At 38.7% G+C, this 24,110-nt stretch overlaps 1 protein-coding gene across 2 annotated transcripts in view; it reads right to left on the reverse strand.

Annotated features, from left to right (window-relative positions):
* Positions 1–347: 347 nt before the first annotated feature.
* Positions 348–24,110, reverse strand: part of MET (MET proto-oncogene, receptor tyrosine kinase) — a 112,245-nt gene continuing 88,482 nt past the window's right edge. The window contains exons 13-21 of one of the 2 annotated variants that reach the window (XM_043872393.1): positions 23,441–23,597; positions 23,106–23,246; positions 19,668–19,898; positions 17,665–17,745; positions 15,486–15,667; positions 12,564–12,673; positions 11,194–11,359; positions 2,696–2,832; positions 348–2,590 (exon numbers count right to left, since the gene is read on the reverse strand). In XM_043872393.1, coding sequence (XP_043728328.1) covers positions 2,380–2,590; positions 2,696–2,832; positions 11,194–11,359; positions 12,564–12,673; positions 15,486–15,667; positions 17,665–17,745; positions 19,668–19,898; positions 23,106–23,246; positions 23,441–23,597 — 1,416 coding nt within the window. In that variant the 3' untranslated portion in view covers positions 348–2,379. The remainder of the gene's footprint in view (positions 2,591–2,695; positions 2,833–11,193; positions 11,360–12,563; positions 12,674–15,485; positions 15,668–17,664; positions 17,746–19,667; positions 19,899–23,105; positions 23,247–23,440; positions 23,598–24,110) is intronic. The other variant, XM_043872394.1, reaches the window with a different exon arrangement.

Genomic DNA, 24,110 nt, shown 5'->3' on the forward strand with positions numbered 1-24,110 from the left:
TATTTCTGTGCCAACTGCAGGTTGCAGTTCCATTGTCATATCTTCTGGTATAAGGATGCACCTTGCTGGAGAAGAGCATCAAGCTGAAGTAGGGGCCAGCTGCTCTGGCAGCTCAAAGACTGTTACGGAAATGCTAGGTAATGCAGCAGGTCAGGGGAAAGACTGTTTAGAAAGGCAGAGACTTCCTGAAACTCATGGATGCAAATTCTTTTAGGTACGGATGCATCAACTTGACTAACAACACTCTTCTAATGGATGACTTGATGTAGCCAGGTGAAATCAATCTTAGGCTTCCCCTGTCCTTATGTAAATGAGCAGGTAATCAAGCATGACTAGCAATAACCAACTTTCATTATACAAGATGATACGTCACTTTAATTGTATGATTTATCAGAACAACAACTATTAACATACAAAGTACCATTCAGCTCAACTGCAGGTATAGGCAGTGACAAGTATCTAATTCCTCGAAGAATCACTTAACTCCCACAGTCTGTCCAGACATATTAACCTAAGGACACATTTATAAATAGCAAACATGACTTTCACATTGTAGCTTTTTCAAGCATATATACAGGTGTGCAGTCTTGCTGATGAGTTGTTTCCATAAGCTCTATTCTCGATGTATTCATTCTCCTGACATTAGTAGAAACAGTTTTTTTTCTGCAGAGCAGATTTTTTTCTTCCTCATCCATTATGTACAATATTCTGGAATTAGTATCATTCTACAACTTCTGAAATAATATTTGAATGGAATATCTCTGCAGTACAATTCCTTGGGTCTTCTGGTAAGTTCCACCACTGTCAAAGAACTTTCAGTTGTAATCACTGTCTCACAAGAAGAGCTTAACTCTACTATTGGGTTTTAGCTCAACTCTACTATAAACACACCCTCTTTATAGCTTGCTGTGTTAACCCTTGGCTTCAAGTCCTGGTGATGTAATGAGGGTGGGGAGTTCTGGCAGTCAGTACATTTCCTTATCACTTATTCACAGCCATTTAAAACCATGCTGTTATTAATCCAAGTTCGACATACCTTTTCTGAAATGTTCACAGTGCAGTATTTTTGTGGCCTAACAAAAGTTTTCTCACATCATTAAAAATAAACCTTTTTATAAAAATATAATACTTTAAATGTTTACATCAACAAAATCAGTTTGAGTATCCTGTGCCACATGCGTTATACAGTAGTAAGCACAAAATCCCACAGAACAAAACATCACAAAAGTCCTCACTAGAGCAACTGTTCATCTAGGCGAAATGGTCAGAACTTTCAATCAACATATTTTTTTCCCTAAAATATGTTTTGCTTAATAACACAAAATGTTCTAATACAAAACTGGCTTCCCCCTGATTTGATTGTTTCCAATTGTTTGTGGGGTGGAAAGCTGCCACCTGACAAGGAGGCTGATATTTCCAGTCCATTGATTCTTTCCAAGGCTCTACATATGAGCCATGATTGGAACCAATAATGCTTTTAGTCAGAGGTATTCCGCTTTAAAAACATGCTGAGTTCCCTTTAAAAACAACTGTCATCACAAATTACTTGTTTTATTTTCAGAGTTGTCATTAAAAAAAAAGACAAGACTTCTAAATGTCCACATCCAGATTAGAAAAGTATCATTCTTAAACAGTTGATTTTTAACTGGCAAATATTTCACTGTGACTAAGCTATCTTATGAAAACCTTAATGTTGTTTATGTACAATATGTAAATATTCCCATAAATTTATAAACATATTTCAAGTCCTGTTGTTTTGAAATGTTGACTGTATTGTCTATGGATAGTTCTTCAATAAAAGGAATGTGTAGACAAAAATTTAAAAGAGAATGTTTACCTAACAGGCAAATGACAACATCAGTAATAAAAAAAAATGTGTTTTTCATACAAAGCATAATTTCTTTGAAACATTTTAATTCTAAATGAGTGGCTTGGTCCCAGGGCTGCCGTGCCCTACTGGGACATTACAGTTTCTTTTGAATTTTCTGTCATTAAGAAGCCCTCAAGATGCATTGCTTCAGTTCCCCATATGAAATCAACTGGGATCTTGATTTTTAAAAATTTCAACCCAGCATTTGGGTTTTGGCCTGAATGTGACAGAAGCATTATCACAGCTGCAGGATTGCTGTTGGTCACTGGTCTGCAAGACCAAGCTGCTTGCTCTGATGCTTTGTCAGATGAGAAATTCTGTAGAATCCAGTCATTTTAATAACAATATAAGGTCCTATAATAGTGCAATCTTGGCAAAAGCAAAAAATACCCGGTGGCCTTTCAGTGGCCTGGCAGTGAAAAGAAAGTTGGACAAAGGGTGGACTGTTGTTCAGGCAGTTCAGTGAGGTTTCTCAGAAGGGGACTTGATGGCACAGGTGCCTCCATCCATCATGTGTCCCCCTCGCCATTGACATTATCTTGTGATGACAACAGAGAAGGATATGGAGCGACACATTTGACGTTCACGTAAGTAGCATTCACATGAACATAGTGCTCTCCAATGAAAGTAGAGAATATGGCGGATATCCTGGAGACCAGTTCAGAAAAGGACGGGCGCAGCTCAGCCTTAGGATGCCAGCATTTCAGCATCACCTCGTACCTGTTTCAGAAAGGACGCAATGCTGTGAGGACTCTGAAGGCAAGCACTTGTGCAAAAGTAAAGAACATAAGAGCTACAGAAGACGCTGCTGGAATTCTTACTTACAAGGGGTCTGGGCAGTATTCAGGTTGTAGGAGCCTTCTTCCTTGCAACAAATAAACTGTTATGTCAAAGGTGTTGACGTCAGGATAAGGTGGTGCTCCTCTTGTCATCAGTTCCCAGAGGAGCACGCCGAAGGACCACTGGTCAAATAAGGGAAGGGAGAATCCAGGTGAGGGGAGAGTGGCCACACAAATACGAAAGGTGATCAGTAGGTCTTCATAACAAAACTTGGTTTAGTATTCAATACCATTGCCGTTTTAGGCAAAGCTTTCTTTGAAGACAATTAGTACCCTATAAGTTTATGACTTGTTTAAAACAGAATTAAAATTTAGATTACAAGTAAATGTAAAGTTTTCAAAAAGGATGCCTGGAGTCCACATGATGATTACAATTTCATCAGTAGTTAGCACAGTGCATTTTCCAAGTTCTTTCCTATAGAGTCAAAGCATGAACATGTTTCTATCCTTCTTTATTCAATGGCTTCATTACAATTTTAGACTATTAGTAAAAAAAAAAAAGAAGACAAGGCTTCCAAAATTTAAATCTGTGGGATTTCCAAATGAATGGAAACACTCCTTAAGAAATGTAACCATATCTAAAAGTTAATGTTAAAAGGTCTAAGTCAGTAAAAGTAAAAATCTATATTAAAAATCAGAAGTAATAAGACTGCTCGGCATCAAGGCTCTTGAATGAAAATGAATTTCAATAAAATAACTATATTTTGAAAATGTTAAAGGAGGAAATTAATATAAAACAGCTGTAACATACTTTATAGGATGATCACAAGGACACAGAGAGGTTGACTGATTTGCTAAAAATTCCTCAATAAATCTGAATTCACATAGGGATAAACATTTCAGAGTTCATGACTCCTGGGTTTTGCTTGGTCTACTAAACTTCTCTAAATATGCAGTTTCTTGATTTAGAGCACTCTCCTTGGAATAGATCGGGTCATGCATGTTATCTCACCCTGGACATGTGCCGAGGTGAGGATGACACAGTGAGAGTAAGTCAACATGTGCGGGTCACCCCCCGGGCACAGGACCCAGGAAATCAGTTCTTTCACGGCACTTCCAAGACACTTGCACACAGCAGCGCATGGGGGCAGAAATGAGGCCCTGAGGAAATGGAAGCTTGGAGGGGAAAGAGAATACAGCCCAGACATGAAGAGCAGGAAAACATAAAACTGAGATGCAAGTGTAGCTCATAACTCGGCAAGGAGACTAAAGCATGTGTTTCTGAAAGGAAGCAAGCAGGTAGACATTGTAGTTGCTGATACAAATCTCCATGAATGACTTTTTCCTTTTGCCCAAGTTCAAGAATGCTTTAAGGCCACTGACTTCCTTGATCCAAATAGAGAAAATAAACTCCTTGGATGGGTGGGTGGGGGGAGGTGGGGCAGGGTACTAGATAAATTTGCTGTCTTCTGCAGCCTTTCAAAGTTTTCAAAGGCCTCAAAATCTTCTGAATCACTTCTGATGACACCACTGTGTTAAGTCCCAGAATTTGCATTAGAATTTAAATCAATTTAACAAGTATCTATTGACCCTTGAGGGCTTCCCACGTGGTGCTAGCGGTAAAGAACTGGCCTGCGGCAGAAGACAGATGCAGGTTCAATCCCTGGGTTGGGAAGATCCCCTGGAGGAGAAAATGGCAACCCACTCCAGTATTCTTGCCTGGAGAATCCCATGGACAGAGGAGCCTGGTGGGCTACAGTCCATAGGGTCACGAAGAGTTGGACACGACGAACGTGACTTAGCACACACTAACCTTTGATGATGCACAGGTAGGTTACTGTCCAAGTTACTGGACAGGCCCTGAGGCTGATTTAACAGGGTTAAGAGAATTATGCAATTAGTTATGCAATTAACTGTCACGTAGAACAATAAGATCTAATAACTGCAATACAGAGCAATTATAGTAAAGAGGTACAGATGTTGTGAAAAGGCAAAGGGATAACAGTGGGGTAACTAAGAGATGCTTCAGGAAGAAAGTGACAGTATAGTGGGTCCTGAGGAACAACGAGAGTTTGTTCTGTAGATACATGTATTGTGAGGGCAGAAAGAGTATTGGATGAAGGCAATGGGCCCAAGGGTAAAGGGTAAGACACTCAAACGTGTTTTTTTGATTTTTGAACCATAAGGACAACAGGTCACTCTGCTTGATGTGTGGAGCAGATGAAGGGATGAAGGATAGATAAGGTTGAAAGGGGACCGTGTTTTTGAATGTTAATCATGGGTTAAACTGAAATCAATGGGACGTGACTGGGGTTGAGCTCCAGGAGATTGTATCTGTAAACACTGCTTTAAACAAACAGGGGAAGCTCATCCACAATACAGAGACCAGTTAGGACACTTTTGAACGGGGCAGGTGAGGGCTGCTACTGAATGCTGGCAACATGGAACCTTATGAGACTGAACTCTGTCTCTCCCGGGAGAGACTGAACTCTGCCGGGAGAGCTAACTCTCTAATTCGCTCTCCCGAATTAGAGGGGTGGGAGAGAGCATGTGTCATCAAATGAGCTTGGCATGGGTGGGCATCACGCCCTTTAAAAAAAGATTGTCTTATTTAATCCTTATAACAAGTCTGTAATGTATTCGGTTTTGTAGATGTTTCAAGAATGAGGAACTGAAGTTCTGAGAGGCTGATTACTAGTGTGGGATCAGGTCTCCCTAACTGACAGCCTAGTTCTAGGAGGTCTGGAGGCAAATTTGCGAAAATAAGGGGCAAGAGTTGGATAAATTTAGTCCTGTAGGGAATTATAGTGAAATTCGCTCAGTCATGTCCGACTCTTTGGGACCCCATGGACTATACAGTCCATGGAATTCTCCAGGCCAGAATACTGGAGTGGGTAGCCTTTCCCTTCTCTAGGCGATCTTCCCAACCCAGGGATTGAACCCAGGTCTCCCACATTGCAGGTGGATTCTTTACCAGCTGAACCACCAGGGAACCCCAAGGAATTGTAGGACTTAGACAACTGGTATCAGAGGAGAGTTGGAGAAATCATGGGACAGAAGAGGTGAGAGGGAGGCAGTTTCATGAACAGTCTGTATTCCAAACTCCCCTTAACAGCTTGGACTGACTGGATGGTAGGGGGTGGGGAAGTGAAGGAAGAGAATGATACTGACCAAGAAGAGAGAGGCTGGGGGTGGGGCATGGGAGGGAGGGATAGAGAAGGAGAGAGAGAGACAAAGGGGTGGGGGAGGTGTATGATGCCTGTGCATTAAAAATGATGGAAGCAAGTCGGTTTTAGTTTCAAGACAGGAGAGCACAGTCATTCATGCTAATTGTGCGAATGATCAAGGCTTTCTGAATATCTGAGCACCAGCAGTGAGCTCATCTGAAGAATCTCTGCCTAATTTTACCAAAGATGAAGCTGAAAGCAGTTATTAGAGGTAAGAGATTGTTATAAGCTATAAAAAGTGATAGGCACATTGCTGCAGCAATCAAAGAATAGATACAGCCAAATTTGAGCATTCAAAAAAGCAACTATCCTTCAAAAAGAAAATAAATTAAAAAAGTAAACTGAGATATAATACCTTTATAAAAAAGCATAACTGATTTAAAGATGGATTAATTGATAAAATTTAGCAACTGGTAGGTTGATAATCTTTTCAATAAAACTGAAAACTTCTGCTCTTTGAAAGATACAACTAAAAACGCAAGCCACAGACTAAAAAGTATTATTTGTAAGAACACATATCTGATAACATGTACCTATAACCAGAATACATAATGAACTCTTAACAATAAAATAAAAAATAACCCAATTTAAAAAACACTAGAAAATAGAATACATATGATCCAGCAAGACTACTTATGTGAAATAAACCAGTTACAAAAAGACAAATACTACATGATTTCACTTATAATGAGGTATCTAAAGTAGTCAAACTCTTAGAAAGTAGAATGGCAGTTGCCAGAGATGCTGGGGGAGGGAGAAATGGGGAGTTGTTCAGTGGATATAGAGTTTCAGTTTTGCAAGTTCTAGAAATCAGTTGCATAGCACTGTGCACATAGTCAACTGTACTGTACAATACCCTTAAAATGGTTAAGATGGTCAACTTTATGTTTTTTATCATAATAAAAAAAGAATAACTATGGATACATTGATACTATTGATCCTCTCAAATGTATTATGCTATGTGAAGGAGACAGACTCAAAGGCTATTTACTGTATGATTCCTTTTATAGAACATTCTAGAAAAGGTAAAATTACAGACAGAAAAAGGACCAGTGGTTTCCAGGTTAGCGCAGGTTACACCACCAAGAGGTGTAAGGAAATTTTCTGGGATGATGGAACTGTTTCATATCCTGGTTGTGGTGGTTGGGGTCATACAACTGATGCAATCTTTAAAACCTAAAGAACTGCACAAGAGAAAGGATGAAGAGTTGGTATATTGCACAATGGTGATACCATTAATAGAAATAAAGAAGTGAGCCATCCACAGTTGGCAGGAAAGAACCTGACTTTGAACACAGTCAATTTGTGTTGCTGATGAAAACATCTAGTAAGAGAGATGCAAAGGCAACTGTTGATGGGAATGGTTGAAACTGAGAGGCTGACACCTCAAGACCAAAATCCTGGGGGACAGTTGCACATAGGCTGTGAAAGAAAGAGAAGCTGTCAAGGTAAAGAAAAGCAGGAGGAAAACAGGATGGTAGAGTGGCCCTGAAAACACAGGAGAAGGAAATTTCAAGAAGAGAAGGACAGCTGAAGATATTAAATGCAGTAGAATGATGAAGCAGGATGAGAAAGCCCGTTGGCTGAACAAAGGAGAAGTCAGTACTGACTTTAGTGAAAGCACTTGTACTAAGCACAAACACTTCGCAATATTGGATATGAGTAACTGCATGTATAGAAGATACTTCGGTTGTTGGAAAGGGTTTCAAGAGTATTCAGATTTTAGCTGAACTGCTTCTGGGCATTTGCAAGAAAGTAGATCTTCCTACAAACAGGCAAGTTTTTGTCTGTAGGTCTCAACATAATATAAAACATAAACAACATAAAGGTTTATTATAGGTGCTTGGATATGTTCCATGTCAACATTTAAAAGACTGTGCTGTTCTAGAAATGAAAACTTTATGCAAATTTATAAATCCATCAATAACCATCTAATCAATAACTATTTGTTGAAGCAGCATGGTATGGATTACTCAGGTTCACTCTTTATATAGTACAGTGTAGAGTCTTTCAATGAGGGGGAAAGACACAGCACTGTGAATCTACAGAAGCCTGTGTAAATCTCCTGAGTAGCTCAGTGACAGTTGCTTTACAAGAACTGCTAACCTCCTCGCTGTGCATGTGTATTTTTGTGGAGATAGTGGTGAGTGGTACAGGACTATCAAAAAGCTCAGAACCCCAACTCTTGCCTTGAGCATCCAAAATTTCATCAGACTTGTCTTAATAACTTTGCTGAGGTATGATTTATATGTCATAAAATTTGCCAACTGTAAGTGCATAGTCAATGATGTTTAGTAAATTTATATAGAAGTGCAGCTATCATCACAATTCAGTTTTAGATCAATTCCAACATCCCAGAAACTTCCCTCATGCCTGTTGGTAGTCAATCTTTGCTTCCATCCTCAGCCCCAGGCAACCACTGATCTGTTTTCTGTCTCAATTTTTTGCCCCTTTCTAGAAATTTAACAAAAATGGAATTACTCAATGTGTAATAATTTTGAGTCTGCCTTCTTTCACCTGACATAATGTTTTTGAGGTTTATCCACATTGTAGCATGCATCAGTGGTTCTTTCACATTATTGAATAGCATTAATCTGTTGTATAGATATACCACGCTTTACATACACATTTGCCAGTTGATGGACATCAAAATTGCTCCTGGTTTTTTGACTATTATGAATAACACTACAGTGAGCATTCATGAGCAAGTCTTTGTGTGGGCATATGTTTTCATGTGCTTATTAGCTAGGTATTCATACATCTCCTTGCTAAAATGTCTTTTCAAATCTTCTGCCTATTTTTTAAAAATGGGTTATTTTGCCTTCTTATTGAGTTCTAAGAGTTGGTTCTCCTTCCTAGCAGTTGTCAAGTCTAGATGAAATGTACATGCTTTCAGGATGGGTTAATTCTCCTTACCTGATGCCTTTACCTGTTACCATCACTAATGTTTTCTCAGCCTACCTTTCTAGCACCTGTTTATTTAATCTTTTTCACAATCTTTCAGGATCAAAATCCAGGCAGTAAGCTCTAGCACGGGCTATCACACCCACTTACCAGTCTTATCCACCCTGAAGTCCCATTCCTCCACCACGTCCTGAGATACACGTGTTCACTGAAAACAGGCTCTCAGTCACCCTCAGCTTCTTCTCTAATGACTCCTCCACTTCCTCAGGAACTGAAACTCTGCTTTCACTTAAAGACCACAACATCTTCAAAACTCTTACCAATAGAGGCCACACCTCTCTCTCTTGCTGACTCACAGGGAGGAGGGTAGACAACTTCTCACCTCCCAAAGCTGTACTCAGATCCCCATCCCCTGTAATATCTTAATAGCTGCCAATCCTTTCTCTTTTGCAATCTATGTCTTCTATTAATGCTATTTTCTTCCCACCTTGCTTGCTGATGTCACCAGTTAACACTTTTCTTGTTTTTGGTTGCTATCCTCAAGGACTGAGACATTACTGTTTCCCTACCTCCACATATCATAGTCCTCTTGATTTATGAAAGGCAAATAGAATATTCCATTCAACACCCAGGCTCCTCCGCACACTCTAGATCAAATCATTCAGGTTCCAAGACCTTTCTTGTGCTCTGAGTAGCAGGAGCCTCTGCTGACCATACCCCATTTCTTCTTGACACTTTCTCTTCCTCTGGGTCTCCCACCTCTCTGCTTTTCTCCTTCATGGCATGTATATAGGTTCCTCTGAATAATTGTATTGGAGTCTCAAAAGCCTATTTCCAGCCTTGACCTCTGCTATGGACTGAATTGTGCACCATCCTTTTCAAAATTCATATGTTGAAACTCTAACTCCCAGTGTGATGGTATTTAGAGGGGGAGCCTTTGGGAGAAAATTAGGTTTATATGAGATCATGAGGATGGGATTAGTGCCCTTACAAGAAGAGACCCAGAGAGCTTACTCTTGCTCTCTCCCCAGCATAAGGCATAGTGAGAAGGTGACCACATGCTTGCCTCACCAGAATTTGACCACACTGGAATCTCCATTTCCCACTTTCAGCCACTAGAACTGTGAAAAGTAAATGTCTGCTATGTAAGTCACCCAGTGTATGGTGTTTTGTTCTGGCAGCCCGAGTTGATTAAGACAACCAGTGTTTGTACAAGCTGCAGATCCACACTTCCAGTTGCATGAAAGACACCTTTGCCTGTATGTCCTACTCCCAAGTCAACCTCAGCATGTGCAAGGCACGATTGATATTTTTCCTCTTAAACTGGCTTTTGCGCCTCTGTCTCACATAATTGTAATTGTACCAGTATATAACTTCGCTCAGCTATGACTTTCATCAATTTCTTGCTAAATACTGTTGTTTCTACTTCTGAGATGCCTTCTCTTCCATCTTTTCTGTTTTTATAGTATCTATGTTATTTCATATTCTACCTCTCATTTTGTCTTCCTGTGTCTACTTCTCTCAAAACATTTTGCAGAATGAAGAAAGGCTATAGTGTAATCTGATTACATTTTAATGTTTCCACATGGCCAGAGAATAAATTCCAGACTCCCTAGTTTGCTTTCCAAGGATTGCTATGATCTACGACAAAAATATTTTTCTCAATTTATTCTCATAACTTCCCCCTGTGCCTTCTATTTTTGCCAAATCACCACTGCTTATTGTTTGCTTAGAACTTTAAAGAAGTGTATACCTTCCTGCCCCTTTATCTCACCTGGACTGGCATTTTTTATTTCACTGTCCATTCCATCATCCTTACTTTAAAGCCCATTTCAAGAATCACCTTCTCCACCAGGTGAAAGGGCAGTGTGGTAGATTCGGCTGCTCAGTGAGTGTCTTCCCCACCCTCAGAGCTCTGCTGCATGCCCTCAGATGCTTGTTCTGTGAGAGGAGGGTGACCTTTGCAGATAAAGGAGGGCTAGGCAAAGGGATAATGTCTTCACTGCTAGATATGCCTCAGGCACAGCTTCCAGGTTTCTCTAGGTAGAATTGTTCTGCCCTTGAGCTATGAGTGGCTAGATTAATCCCAGTCTACTTTGTGTGAGTTAGTGATGAACATGGCTTCCCTCTCCTGCTGAGCAAAGTTCCTTGAGGGCAGGGCTTACACCAGGTTCCCAAGGACCTAACATGCTGTTCTGCTGGACATTTATTCAAACACTTTTTGAATAAATGAATGAATTTATGAGGCCATAGTATGGGTACCTGTTAGACAATCAAGCCCATTTTTACTTATTAGAAAAAGCTGGAATTATGGTGTTGAAGATTTCTTTTTTAAAAAAATTAAGTTCCCATAAAATTACTAAAAAAGTTGGATATGAAAGTAAAGAAGAGTTTGAGGTGATGAATACATTACCACATCTGACTTGGTGGTAAATTTCTGAGTCTGCAGGCTTTCTAAAGCCATCCATTTCACTGGCAGTTTTGCACCTGTTTTGTTGTGTACGCTATAGTATTCCTTATCATACACGTCTCTGGCAAGACCAAAATCAGCAACCTTGACAGTGAATTTTTCATCCAGCCTACAGAAAAAACAAAAATTATTACCAGTGGCTAAAAGAGAATAATTTACAGTGATTCTGAATCTCTATTGATTAGAACAAGCAGCTTCAGTATTTGAAATCCATAACTTCTGCAAGAAGGGCTTCATCTGGCCTGTATTGACTAGTGCTAAATCACAATGGAATCCTTGAATAAAAATGCTTGACATTTACATTTCAAATTCAACAGGCCAAGGAAAGAGATTGTGAATGATGTGGCATAAGAAAATCTTTTTTGCTTTAATGTAGATCTGGAGAAGTAGTAAAATTGGCCACCCTCCCAGCTTTCTTTGGTTGCTAAATCGAGTATGCCAACTGACTACCCAAAGCAATCAGTAATCACCACTTGTCAACTTATTAGCAATATTTAGTTTTATGGGGGAGATATGACAGGGGACTGTTATTTTTTTCCTTCTCAAAGGGCTAGGTTAGTACATACAACTCTTTTCCACCAGTGAGGTAACAGAGAAAAAGGATACACAGTAAAGTATCTGGGAAAATAGCAAGGTTCCAGGAAAATCAATTCTTCTATCGCAGGCTATGTATCCTTTGTTTAAGCTGGCTTTTATGTTGTTACATTGACCAAAACCAAGGTAGGAAATTAATAGCACAGTGCTTTCATTCACACATACCATAAGCCATGAATCAGTGCTATGGAAGGGAAAGCACTGAATCAATTACAAACTGTTGACTGTTGTATTATATAGCCCAGGCAGCCAGACACAAATAAACCTCTTTGTATATTCATTCTCAAATACCATTTTTGGTAGGGTTTCTGCAGGCTGACTTCAAATCCACTCTTGGGAAGTTACAATATGTTGGTATTTGTGTTACCAGCCCCTCTCCGTTTCACTGTAAAATGCTGCAGATCGAATTGTCCCTTCCAAACACTAATGCAGTGTGAAACCACAACACTGGGGGCTACGGGTGGGAAGGAAAAAGAAAAGCTAGAGCACACAACAGCTGTTTAAGACCCCCCTCTGGAGAATTCCTTTTAAATTCTGTTTGATAAAGCCTGAAAGCTCCACCTACATACCCAGTGCTTACATATCGATTTAGAACTGTGACGAAAATAAAGGACTTTTACATGAGAAGAGAAAACATCCTCACTGGCCTTGAAGAGTGGGAAACAGATTCTTCTCTGTCACTTAATTTGGACTGCAGGCACAGAGATTCTTATACTTACATACAGTTTCTTGCAGCCAAGTCTCTGTGGACAAACTTTTTGCTTGCAAGATATTCCATGCCTTTGGCTACTTGAAGACCAAAGCCAATAAGATCTTTTACAGTTGGATTCTGTAATCAAAGAGAATTGGAAACCCATAAACTAATAAGCATTTACTGTTCTAGCTATGGTCTTAGAATTCTGAAATATTGATAAGAATTACCGTATCAATTTCTTATCAACAACAAAGAATTACCTATTTCAAATAATAACTTGTTTCCTGTTGATAATAATCATTTACTTAGTATCTATTATTTGCAAAATACCATGTTAGAGGTTTTTTATAAATTTTGGCTAATCCTTACACCCTCACTTCTGTCCATTTTCCAGATGGGGAACTGGGAGTTGTTTTAAAATGTGGAGTTTATTATTATTCAGGTATGGTACAGCCAGCAGATGGGAACAAATGCCATCAAAAAGACCGTTACTCACAATTCCCGAGAGAAGGAGGCATGGAATGTCATGCAAGGCCACACAGGGAAGCACCGGGGTTGGTTAGGAGGCAAAGGGAACAAGGGGAAAACATATTAAGAGCCTTTATGGTGATTTCTGTGGGAAGGAACGGGTGAGGCAGAGGAAGCAGCTTAGAATCGGCTGGTTTGAATAACTTCAGTGTGCTCTGTGGTGTAAGGACTGTCCCTGGAAGTCTGGTACCCAGTTTTGAAGTGATGAGGGCAGGTAGATGGTGGCCCAGGGTGTTGGCACCCTTTAAAGGAGGTGGTTGGGGCATGGGCTCTGGAGTGGTTGGCTTGGTGATGAAAGGCATGCTCTCTGAAGGTGAGCTGCTTAATACCTCTGGGAATTTGCCAGTCCTGTGGGAAGTGGGGAAAGCAGTCCTTCCAGGGTCGGCAGGTCTCCAGAAATACATGGTTAATACAAGAAGCTTTGAGAGAAATAAATCACTATAAACCTCTCAGATGGTAAGTTGCGGAGTTAGGATTTTAGCCTATATCTGTTAAGACTCCAAAACTTATGCTGTAGTGAAATCAATCATATTAGAGGCCCTCCTACTGGTACTGAAGCAACAGTGGCCTGAACCCACACAGAAAACAGGAGATCTCTTTCTCCATATGTTCAACACACAAACTTGGATGGACAGCATAATAGCTTTAGTAACTTTAAGAACTGTATCTGAAGTCACCCAGATATCACCGCAGTGCCTGGTCATCAGGAACAGGATCACTCTTCTTCAGCAGCCACAGCGGAATTTGTGAGCTAAAGAGGCAGCCAGTGGGGACCCTGCAAGGAGGGCTACAGCCCCTCTTAATGCAACCAGCATGTAGAGAGGCCATCTCCTGTGTTTTTGGCCTCTCCTTAAGATATATCTGTTAGTGGTTGTAATAAGTACAAACTCCTTGGACTATAAAGGCAATGGCACTCTGTAAGGTAAATTCACCTTCACCTTATTTGCAAAAATTCAGAGCTAGAGAGTATTCTCTTTTGACTGAATGCAAAATATTTCTTTACTATCCTAGAGCTCATTCCTCTAAGAATCTGATCCCATGTTTATGAAGCTTTTTTGATCAAGAGTAAAGCTACTCCATAACTTCTAAAGAGGTCTGTTCACACAAGCCAAAAGGCAGTCTGGGGCCATCTGTGACTTCAGTTCTGGAGACTTCTTCCCTCCCTGCTCCTGGTCTAGCCATTGCTTGCTCAGCCTTTTTGGAACTAGCATATACGTCACTAACAAAACTGTCATTTGGAAACATCTAAGAATCTCTTTTGTAACCCTGAACTCATTCATTCAGCAGATACCTCCTGAGAGTCTATGTACTTAACTCTATTTTAGGTGTTGGAGCTACAGTAGTGAACAAAATACACACAAAATTACCTACCCTCATGTGCTTGTACTCTAATAAGATGTATGTGTGTGTGTATACACACATATATACATATACATAGCTATCATTTATTACCTGGTATTGTTCAATAGAAATATGAGACAAGCCACATATGTAGTTAAAATTTTTCTAGTAGTCACATTAAAGAATTAAAAAGAAACAAGGAAAAATTATTTTCACAGTATGTTTTTCAACCCACATATCCAAAATAATATCATTTTAACATGTAATCAGTATAAACAATTACTGATGAGATATTTTACCTTCTTTTTTTATACTAAATATTGAAAACCTGGGATGTATTCTACACTTACAGAAAATCTCAATTTACACTAGTCACATTTGACGTGTGGCTTATGGCCACAGTTTTGGACAATTCAAGCCTAGTGTATCATATGAGGGTGTGATGGATAACAGCAAAGCAGGGGAAAGGAGAAAGAAAGAAGGCATGAGAGTGTAGTGGTCAGCTGCAATTTTAGACAAGTCGGGGAAGCTTTATTTTGAAGATGACATTAGGGCAGAAAGCTGAAGTTAATAACCAAGTGAGATATGTGGATATTTTGAAGAGTAGTCTAGGTGGAGAGACTAGGAAGTGCAAAGGTCCTGAGGTGGAAGAGTGGGCAGCAACTTTGAAGAATAGTGAGATTCATTCATAATTAATTTTCAATGTATTTCCTTCTAAGGTTAAAACTCCCTTTGGGCTGAGGCTCATTCTGGCTCTACGTCTCCTGTGCAGTGCTTTTTGTGGTGCATAGTAGGCATTGAAAGATGTGTACCTGGGGGATGGCAGAGCAAGGCTGCCTGCAGGGCAGGTAGGAATCACTGTTCCCGGAAACCCTTCTATGTATGACTATATCCCCACTAGGACAGAGGATTTTGAGAAACCAGAGAACCGAGTGGGCCTCTGTCTATTTGAATGGTGTCAATGTTTCACATGGGTTTCTTTGGCTAAAAATTCTAAAAAGGTTGAAAATAGCACATTTTGGAAGGCTGGCTGGCTTACAGCTAGTTCACGAGTTAGTAAGCTTGGCAATATACTTACATGAGTCTCATTTCTAATGAAATTTCGAAGATCCCCGTGTTTCATGTATGGTAGGACCACCAGTGGAGACCCCTCACTTCGGAGGCAGATTCCCAAAAGCGAGAGAACATTGGGATGACTAAAATCTTTCATGATGATCCCCTCAGTCAGAAATTGGGAAACTTCTTCTATGTCAGTGATTCCTAAGAAAGCCAGCAGTGGAGACATTAACTTCATTACAGAGACAATGATTACTTCATCAGGTTCAGGGAGAGACAGTAGAGACTATAAAACCATTGGACTACATCTTGCCCTGATGCCTCATCCTCAGAGTGTTTTTTTTTACAATACAATTGAGTGAATGATGTCACCTGTGCTGCACTTTTGAGTCACCACCTGCCCTTGTTTTTGAAAGAGTCTAGCAATCAGTTTGTCTCATGCAGAACCATAGTTTGTCTCACACAGAAAAAGGAGAGGGAAGCAGGCCCGTCCATTTCTGTAGTGACTGTCTAGGGCAGGGGTTGGCAAACTTTTCTGTAAAGGACAAGACAGTAAATATTTTTGGCTTTGTAAGCCACATGGTCTCTGTTGCAAATACACAACACTTGCCATCGCAGTGCAAAAGCAGCCACTAGTGACTGACTGATAACAGTGGCTGAGTCTTGATAAACTGTTTACAAAAACAGGCAGCAGGCCATAGGTTTCCAGTCCCTGGACTAGGAGGATTTGAAGACCAAACGTTGCCTATGCTATCTAAGTAGACTCTTTTGTTATAATAGTTTCCAAATAGAGATCCCAAGGGCCTGATATTAGTCAGCACTAAGGAAGAGTTAACAACCTTTAATTTATTAATCTGATTAGTATCAGTGTCAGTGATGATACTCTTACAAATGCAGTGCATTCCAAGACCTGGACATCCATCCATCTGGACCAAATAGAGATCAACATACACAAGGGACAGAGAAAGATTTCTTGGCATTAGGATTTCTTACTACAACTGGCAGTAGTGCTCTTTACTGAGGCAAATTTATTGACAATTATACTTAATCCATCACAGTTTGTAGTTAGATTTCATATAAATTGTAGCTTTAATTATCTTGTGGTTAGACTTCCAACAAAATGAACCATACAGAACACTGTTCAGCATGCAGATTTATGTTCAAAAAGGCCGAAATATTTCTGTTGATAACATATCTTGTAGGAAAAACTTTCACACATGCACTGAAAACATTAATTCCAATATAAATTTGTAATGTATCTTGTTAACATTTTTTTAGGCTGCCTCAAACTATGAGCAGAAACTTAGAAATGGGGCAAAGTACATTGACTTGACATGTGAGACCTGTCAGTAAAGGTGAAGCCAGGCCAACTCTATTATGAGTACGGTGGGTTGTACAAGACAGTAATTCATGCCATAATTATGGCTCTGGGTCATTAATAAAGTCTTAGTTTATGTTTGGAAGCATTCCATATTTCTTCTCTTTTTAAACAGGAAAAAAAAAATCAAACAAAGTTTAATAACACATATACATGGGAAAGACCCAGGAAAACTGAGTAACTCTAGCATTCCCTGCTTCTTAAAAAGAGTATGCATTCCATTTTAAGCAGATTTTTCTCAATAGTAAATAATACTAAAAATATATACATTCTAGCATTAAAAGGGGGTAAGTATCACTTGCTAAGGAAGTTCATTTAATTAATGGATTATCTCATTCATCAAAAATGTGGATAAGTGAGGTATTAACCACATTTATAATTTTTCGATTTTCTGCTGTTTTCTCTTGTTGACTTATTTCATTTTTTATCTTTTTGATGGAAGTTGTGGTTAGAGAAATAATTATAGTAATGCCTCTGGGTACAATGAGTCATTACTACCGTATGTGCCAAAATGCTTCCAATAGTTTCCATAAATGTCACTTGCAAAACAAATATTGTAAGCCAAACATATTTAAATGATACTTAGGTTCATCCAAGAATCTCATTTCTCTTTCATTCTTCCTTATGAGAGCTCTGAGGGATAATTTCTGAGGAAATATTTCAATAAGAATTTCGATCAAACAACATTTCAGGATTAGATCCATCGTTCCAGCTAGTCACTAATATTTCCACAAGGTAAGTGTAAATCAACATTTGATTATGAACTGTTTATTAGTCTGCAACCACAGAAGTATACTCCACTGTTAAATAAAATACAACTTACTATTCAAGGATTTCACAGCACAGTGAATTTTCTTATCATCGCTGTCCAACAAAGTTCCATGATATACACACCCAAAATGTCCTATGTGATAGAGGGAACTTGGTTAGTGCTGCATTAGTTTTATTTGTTTAATATTATTTATTAAGCTCCTCATGATCTTCATTTCTTTTTTGCTTCCTACATGGCAAAAAAGTGCATTGTTTCTTATGCTTTTGATTAACAGTGTGTGTTTGTAAAATATATAGATGTAATATATTTTACCCAAAGATAAAAAAGCAATATGATTATTTAATTCATGGTAAAATATTTAGATGATGTAATTATTATTAGAGGTTAAGATAATAAAGTATTCAATAACATTGGAATCAGTGAAAACAGGAGTAACATCTGCGTCATATAAGGAACATTATTATTAAGGATCAAAAATTATCTTTTAAATATAAAAACAAAGTTTTACCCACATGAAGAACTACAATAAAATAAGTTCTCTATATTTCAATAAACTGAAATGAAATAAAAATGTCACCATTAGAAGTAAGATGAGCATTATAGAATAAGGATTTCCCCCATTAGTCACTGGTTAATATGTAATCCAGGCTGGCAGAAACTGAAAGACAATGGCTTGAATGAAGCAAATTCACTCTGAGTCATTTCATCCAGTTCTCTCTGGTTTTAGCCACATCACTTTCCCAATAGTAGCCTTTCTTCCAGTGGCAGTAATTTTCCCCAGAGGTGCCAAATGTCTAATAGCTGTGTAAGTCATTAATTCATCCAGCTGGCTAAGACTCCCTGAGTGCCTAGCATGTGAGTGTTGGGCATTAGTCTACCCTCTTGTAATGCAAAGATGAATAAATAAAACCTACACTCTTGAGGGCTCACATTCTCTTGGAGAAAGCATATGAATAAACAGTAGTATTCACAGAATCATTCATATTACTACTTTATAAGAGAGATAACTGCCATTTTAGCACCTTTCATGATAAAAATACAAAAGACTAATTTTTAGGATATGTAGAATTAGAACATGATTAGTTTAGTCACACATTCTAAAACTGGTAGTTACTGGGATTTATAGACTGGTAAAAGAACTATGTATTACTCTGATGTGAAAGATGTCTGTTAACAGTGAGGCTGCTATTTGTGAAGGGGAGCATGCTAAGGACTAGAATCTGGAGTATCTGATAGAGGAATGTGTTGATGCTATCACAGGAAAATGGGAAGGCCTAGTGAACACATAAGGCAAACTGTCCCTTCAGTCTCCTCTGCATCATGCTGGCTGATGTCTGTGCTATCTCTTGCAGCATATACTGAGTAAAAGGATCAGAGGCCATTCGGTATTAAAGGTAAAAGCTTTTTAGAAAAAAAAAAAGGGAACAGTGGAGTTCATTTCCTGGCTTCTTGTTGGTTTCTTTTCCTGCTCAATATTTCCTCCAGTACTGTATATGCTAGCTGTTATTGCTGCTCTGGCTGGCTTAATACAAATATTCATTCCTCTTTGTATAAAGAAATTGGAGTGCATTGTAGAGATGACGTATGCTGCTTCAGATCAAGGGAAGGCTATAAATTCCCTGTCTTCTGATGCTGTCCAGCAGTGTACGAACTGCTATAAACCAGGACTTCATAGAGTAAGTCAATATTCTCAGGGTAAAGAAAGACTGGAAGGAGATATGAGTAAAAATATTAGAATTTAATAGAATGATTTTTAGACAGAAATAAAAGGCACTTTCAAGAAATTATAGTTGTCATTATGAAAAAGGTGAGGAAAGAATGTGATTCATTAGTAAGATGTCTGGGAGATTATCAAGTTGTCTCCATGCACAGGGGCAAATCCCCATGGATGTGATTTGCAGGGTTGTATTTCTGCAGAACAGAAATCAAGTGCACTTGTTATCACTGCTCTGTCAGTTGCTTTCACCATTGTCTAATTCCTAATCTGCAAAGGCAGAAGATAAAATGCTTACTGGAAAATTGTGTTTAACAAAAAGCTGAGTGGAAATACTTACCTCTTCCTATGACTTCATTGAAATGTACAATCAGACTGCTCGGCCCAATTACTACGTGCTGAACTGCCTGGACCAGCTCTGGATTTAGAGCACTGAGGTCGATGTGGACGGTATTTTGCAGTAATGGACTGGATATATCAGAGTCCCCACTAGTTAAGATGGGGGATAGATCTGTCAGAGGATACTGCACTTGTCTGCATGACCCATTCTGAGATGAGTTAGGAAACTGGTCTGAAAGATTAAGCAAAATTATTAGAAACAGTAGCAAAACCTCAATTAGTGGGGACTGCAACAGGAGGAGCAAACTGAATTAATAACAAAATCAAAATTTAAATTTAAATGTAAAGAAATAATTATTGTATCACTAAATGAGGCTAGGAAAAACCTTTACAAAGGAATTGATCTAATAAAATAGTAAATTGGGAAAAGATATGGGTATGTGTGTATGTGTTTGTAAAAAACACTTATTGATTTCCTTACATTAAGGAGTAACTTTGAAAGTTTGTTTTTTTCCTTTTCATTTCCTTAGACATTTCTCTTTTATATAGCAAACATCAAGCTTGAGGTTTGTTTTTTAACATACTATACTTGTAAGAATGAAAAGTGGCAAAAGTAGTCAAGCAACTGCCTTGTCCCACAAAAATTCAACTGAACTATAAGAAAAGGAAAAAAGAAGGCTTTTGAGAGACTACTGTTTATTAATGGAATTTATTGGTATTGCTCAAAATGTATGAGGATTCCTGGTCAAAGAAAAATATGTATAATGAAATATTATATACCTTTATCTCTCTCTCCCTCCCTCTCTCTCTCTCCCCTCTCTCTATATATATATACACACACACACACATACATACAAACAACTAGAAATATGTAATGGTTAAACTTTTAGAAACGAAAACTTTCCCAGAGCTTTCCATCCGGTGGTGGCGGCAGCAGACCTAGTATCACTGTTTAGAGGGAGCAGCTAAGGACCAGGTTAGGGTGCCATCCTCTTTGCTTAGCTGAGGGCACTTGGAAAGGGATCAGATCAGCATTCCTTGTAAGTTGATATTTATAACGAGTCTTAGGCAAGGTTCCCTTTCACTAGGTAGGAAACTGCGGGGCTGAGAGCACATTTCTTAATGTCACATAGAGAAGGCACCAGTTGCTTTGCCCTTTCCAATGGGAATCCACACACGTCAAGGAGAGGGTGTTATATTGGAAGCAACTGACTTGAAAATAAACTAGGTTGGGTATTGAAATGTATTAGTATATAACACACAGCGAAGGGAGGCCTAGGTGGGGGGAGGGTCCTCATTAGCACCAAAAAAAAATATTGTTTGCTTGCAAATGATCAGGAAAATCAGAACTTAAGAGAGCAGCATAAAAAGAAAGTTGATGGTACTTCTGATTATTTCTAAACCCACTTAAACATGTTTAGTGTTTGCCACATTGGACAGTTTGGTTACTACATCAATTTGGTCAGAGCAGTAAATTCAGCAGTGGTTCCAAAAGAGCTTTGGGATCACCTGTAGTTATGAAAATTGTAAGTTATAGTAATCATTAGCTAGAAATGAGACAGATGCATTCTACATCCTTCTTTAAAGGATGTAGAACATTAGGGGAGTGCTTGAGATGTTGGATGGGTGAGGGATGGAAGGAGCCTAGCTGGGTGTCTGTTGCTTTAATTCCAGAGTCAGGGTTTCCAAACCTTTCCTAGGGGGGAAATGCAGATGAGCCAGATGATGGAAACTATAAACTCAGTTCCTCTGCCTTCACTTCTCAAACTTTTTCACCTTAAGATTAGGGTTCTAAATTCTCAGAGGTGCAGAGATGGAGGGAAATCCTTGATGAGGCACAAGAAAAAGTTCTCTGGCACAGAAATTGCACTGACCTTTCTGTTAAGTTCAAACATGTGCACAAACCATCAGTGTGATTCTGGTTTGACACACAGTGTATTCTAAGTCTGCAGAAAAGACTCATAAGGAGGCTGTCCCCACCACACACACACACAGAGAAGCTCTCTAAGTGCCTCTTCATTAGGTATTGGCTGTGCGTTTCCTCATTCTTCTCTGGGTAACCTTCTTTTGCCTATTTTACTTTTCCATGTCTCCAAGGAGTAGGTTCACTGTAGCAAAGAGGATGAAACTCAAGTTCCTTAGCAATGATGACAGAGGACTGGTGAGCAATGAGGCTGAAGGAAGATTAAGTATGCTTCTTCCAAAAAGACACTAGTGAATTTTAAAGATCTCAAACTAGAGCCATTAAATGTGAATAAAAAATAATAAATAGGTCTAAATCTCAAAACTATAAACTGGATTTGATTTTCCCATGTTGTTAAGGGCTTGGATTCTTAAAGGTGAATGGAGTCATATGGGAAAAGACAACGTTAATGGTGTCTGTAGAACTAACATAAAACTTGAAAAAGTAAGAGGCAATAAGTGTTGAAAAAATTAAAATGTTAAGTGCCTCATTGCTCTTGTACTTGTTTTGATGAGCAACTTCTAAGTTCTGCAGTATCCTCAACGATCTGTGACTCATTTTTTTTGTCCAGTGGTAAATATTCAACCAGGAAAATGCTTGTACTTGACTCATGTCCTGTAACTTCGAAAGATAATGGAGCAGATACAATACAGACATTCTGCTTTTACCAGGAGAGTTTAAACAAAACAATGTGAAATACTGTGGTTAATCTGACAATTATTAGGCCTAACGTTAACTCTCCTTTTTAAACAGCGTAACTGAAGGTTCCTGGTGGCTCAGATGGTGAAGAATTCCCCTGCAATGCAGGAGACCTGGGTCTGATTCCTGGGAAGATCCCTGGAGAAGGAAATGGCAACCCACTCCAATATCCTTGCCTGAGAAATGCCATGGACAGAGAAGTCTGGCAGGCTATAGTTCATAGGGTCACAAAGGGTCGGACATGATTGAGCGAGTAAGCACACACTGGTTAGACTCAAAATATGTTCAAGTCCTGGGATGCTGTGGATAAAAGACTGGGTGCTAACAGTTCATTGAGACTCCTTCAAAGGAGTGCTAAAGGTATAATTTAAATGTCTGAGGATCAGCAGGTAGAAAAAAAATATAGCAGTACCAACTTCTGTTTCAATAATATGTCCTGTATCTTAACTCTTCCTGGGTTGTTAAAGAGAGCTTCACAGTTTCTTAGCATTGCATTCAGATGATAAACAGCTTACCTTTGCTCAAATGGTTTTTAACATGAACTTTTTTGTGAGAATAGAGCTTAAAGACTCTAAAAAATCTCATATATGAGCTCATTTAAAAATAAGAGTTATGTAACTTTATGTCAAATTAAATACTTCTTTGGCCAAAGAAGAGGTGACTACTTCTTCTATATTTTTATAAAAATATAAAGGCAAAACCAAAAATAAACAACACTGCCACAACCCACTGAGGTGTATGTATAGGTATTTTTCAGAAAAATAAACTGAAGTATACCTTCTGGAAAAGTAGCTCGGTAGTCTACAGATTCATTGGAAACCATTTCTGTAGTTGGGCTTACACTTCGGGCACTGACAAGCCTATCCAAATGTGGAGTGTGTACTCTTGCATCATAGCGAACTAATTCACTGCCCAGATCTTAAAAGAGAGAGAAAGACCTCGTTAAAGACTTGGCTATCATGGGTCCCAGAAGACTTTGACCCGGTGACCAGAACTCATGGCTTTTATGGATTGCATAAGACCACACACATGAATCTATGACAATTATAAACTGTAATGATTGTACTGTTATGGCAACTCCTTTAAAACAGACAATAAAAAAAATTATGCACCTTTAATTTGCTTCCTTTTTTTCAGCCACAGGAAAAGCCCGAGTAACAGTAAGAGTATTATTGATATTGAGACAACACCAACAATCAATCCTGTGAAATTCTGATCTGGTTGAACTATCACTTTTCCAAGAACAGTTGAAGAAATTGCTTGCTTCCACTACAAATGACAAATAAAAGTCAGAAATTAACCACGATATGTACAAAATACACTACACAGTTGAATCATCTCTCTAGGCTCAAAATAATACCTGGTTATTACTGTTCTAGAAGTGGAATAATTGCCTCCAGAGTATTAAGACATTCTTCAATTCTTGTTCAGTGTTCAAATAATTAGGGGCTACTAATCACTGAAATACTTATATGATGCCTAGCTGTTTGTGCTTATAACTAGGTACTAGGAATAAAAAGATAAAAATCAGTCTCTGACCATGAGGAACTAAAGTGTGAAAGGGACACAAACACAAAAGTAAATGATTAAAAAAAAATAAAATAAATGGTTATAGTTCACGATGATATGTACTGTAGAAGTACGAACATATTGTAAGAAGCAGAGACAACAGAACATTAATTCTGTCCTAGAGGATAGGGTAGAGGGCACAGGACTCTCCCCATAAGAAGTGAATAATTATGTTATTATTATGGGATAATAAAATCTCAGAATATTTTTATT

This window comes from Cervus elaphus, chromosome 18 (assembly GCF_910594005.1).
Source record: "Cervus elaphus chromosome 18, mCerEla1.1, whole genome shotgun sequence".
Taxonomy (NCBI): domain Eukaryota; kingdom Metazoa; phylum Chordata; class Mammalia; order Artiodactyla; family Cervidae; genus Cervus; species Cervus elaphus.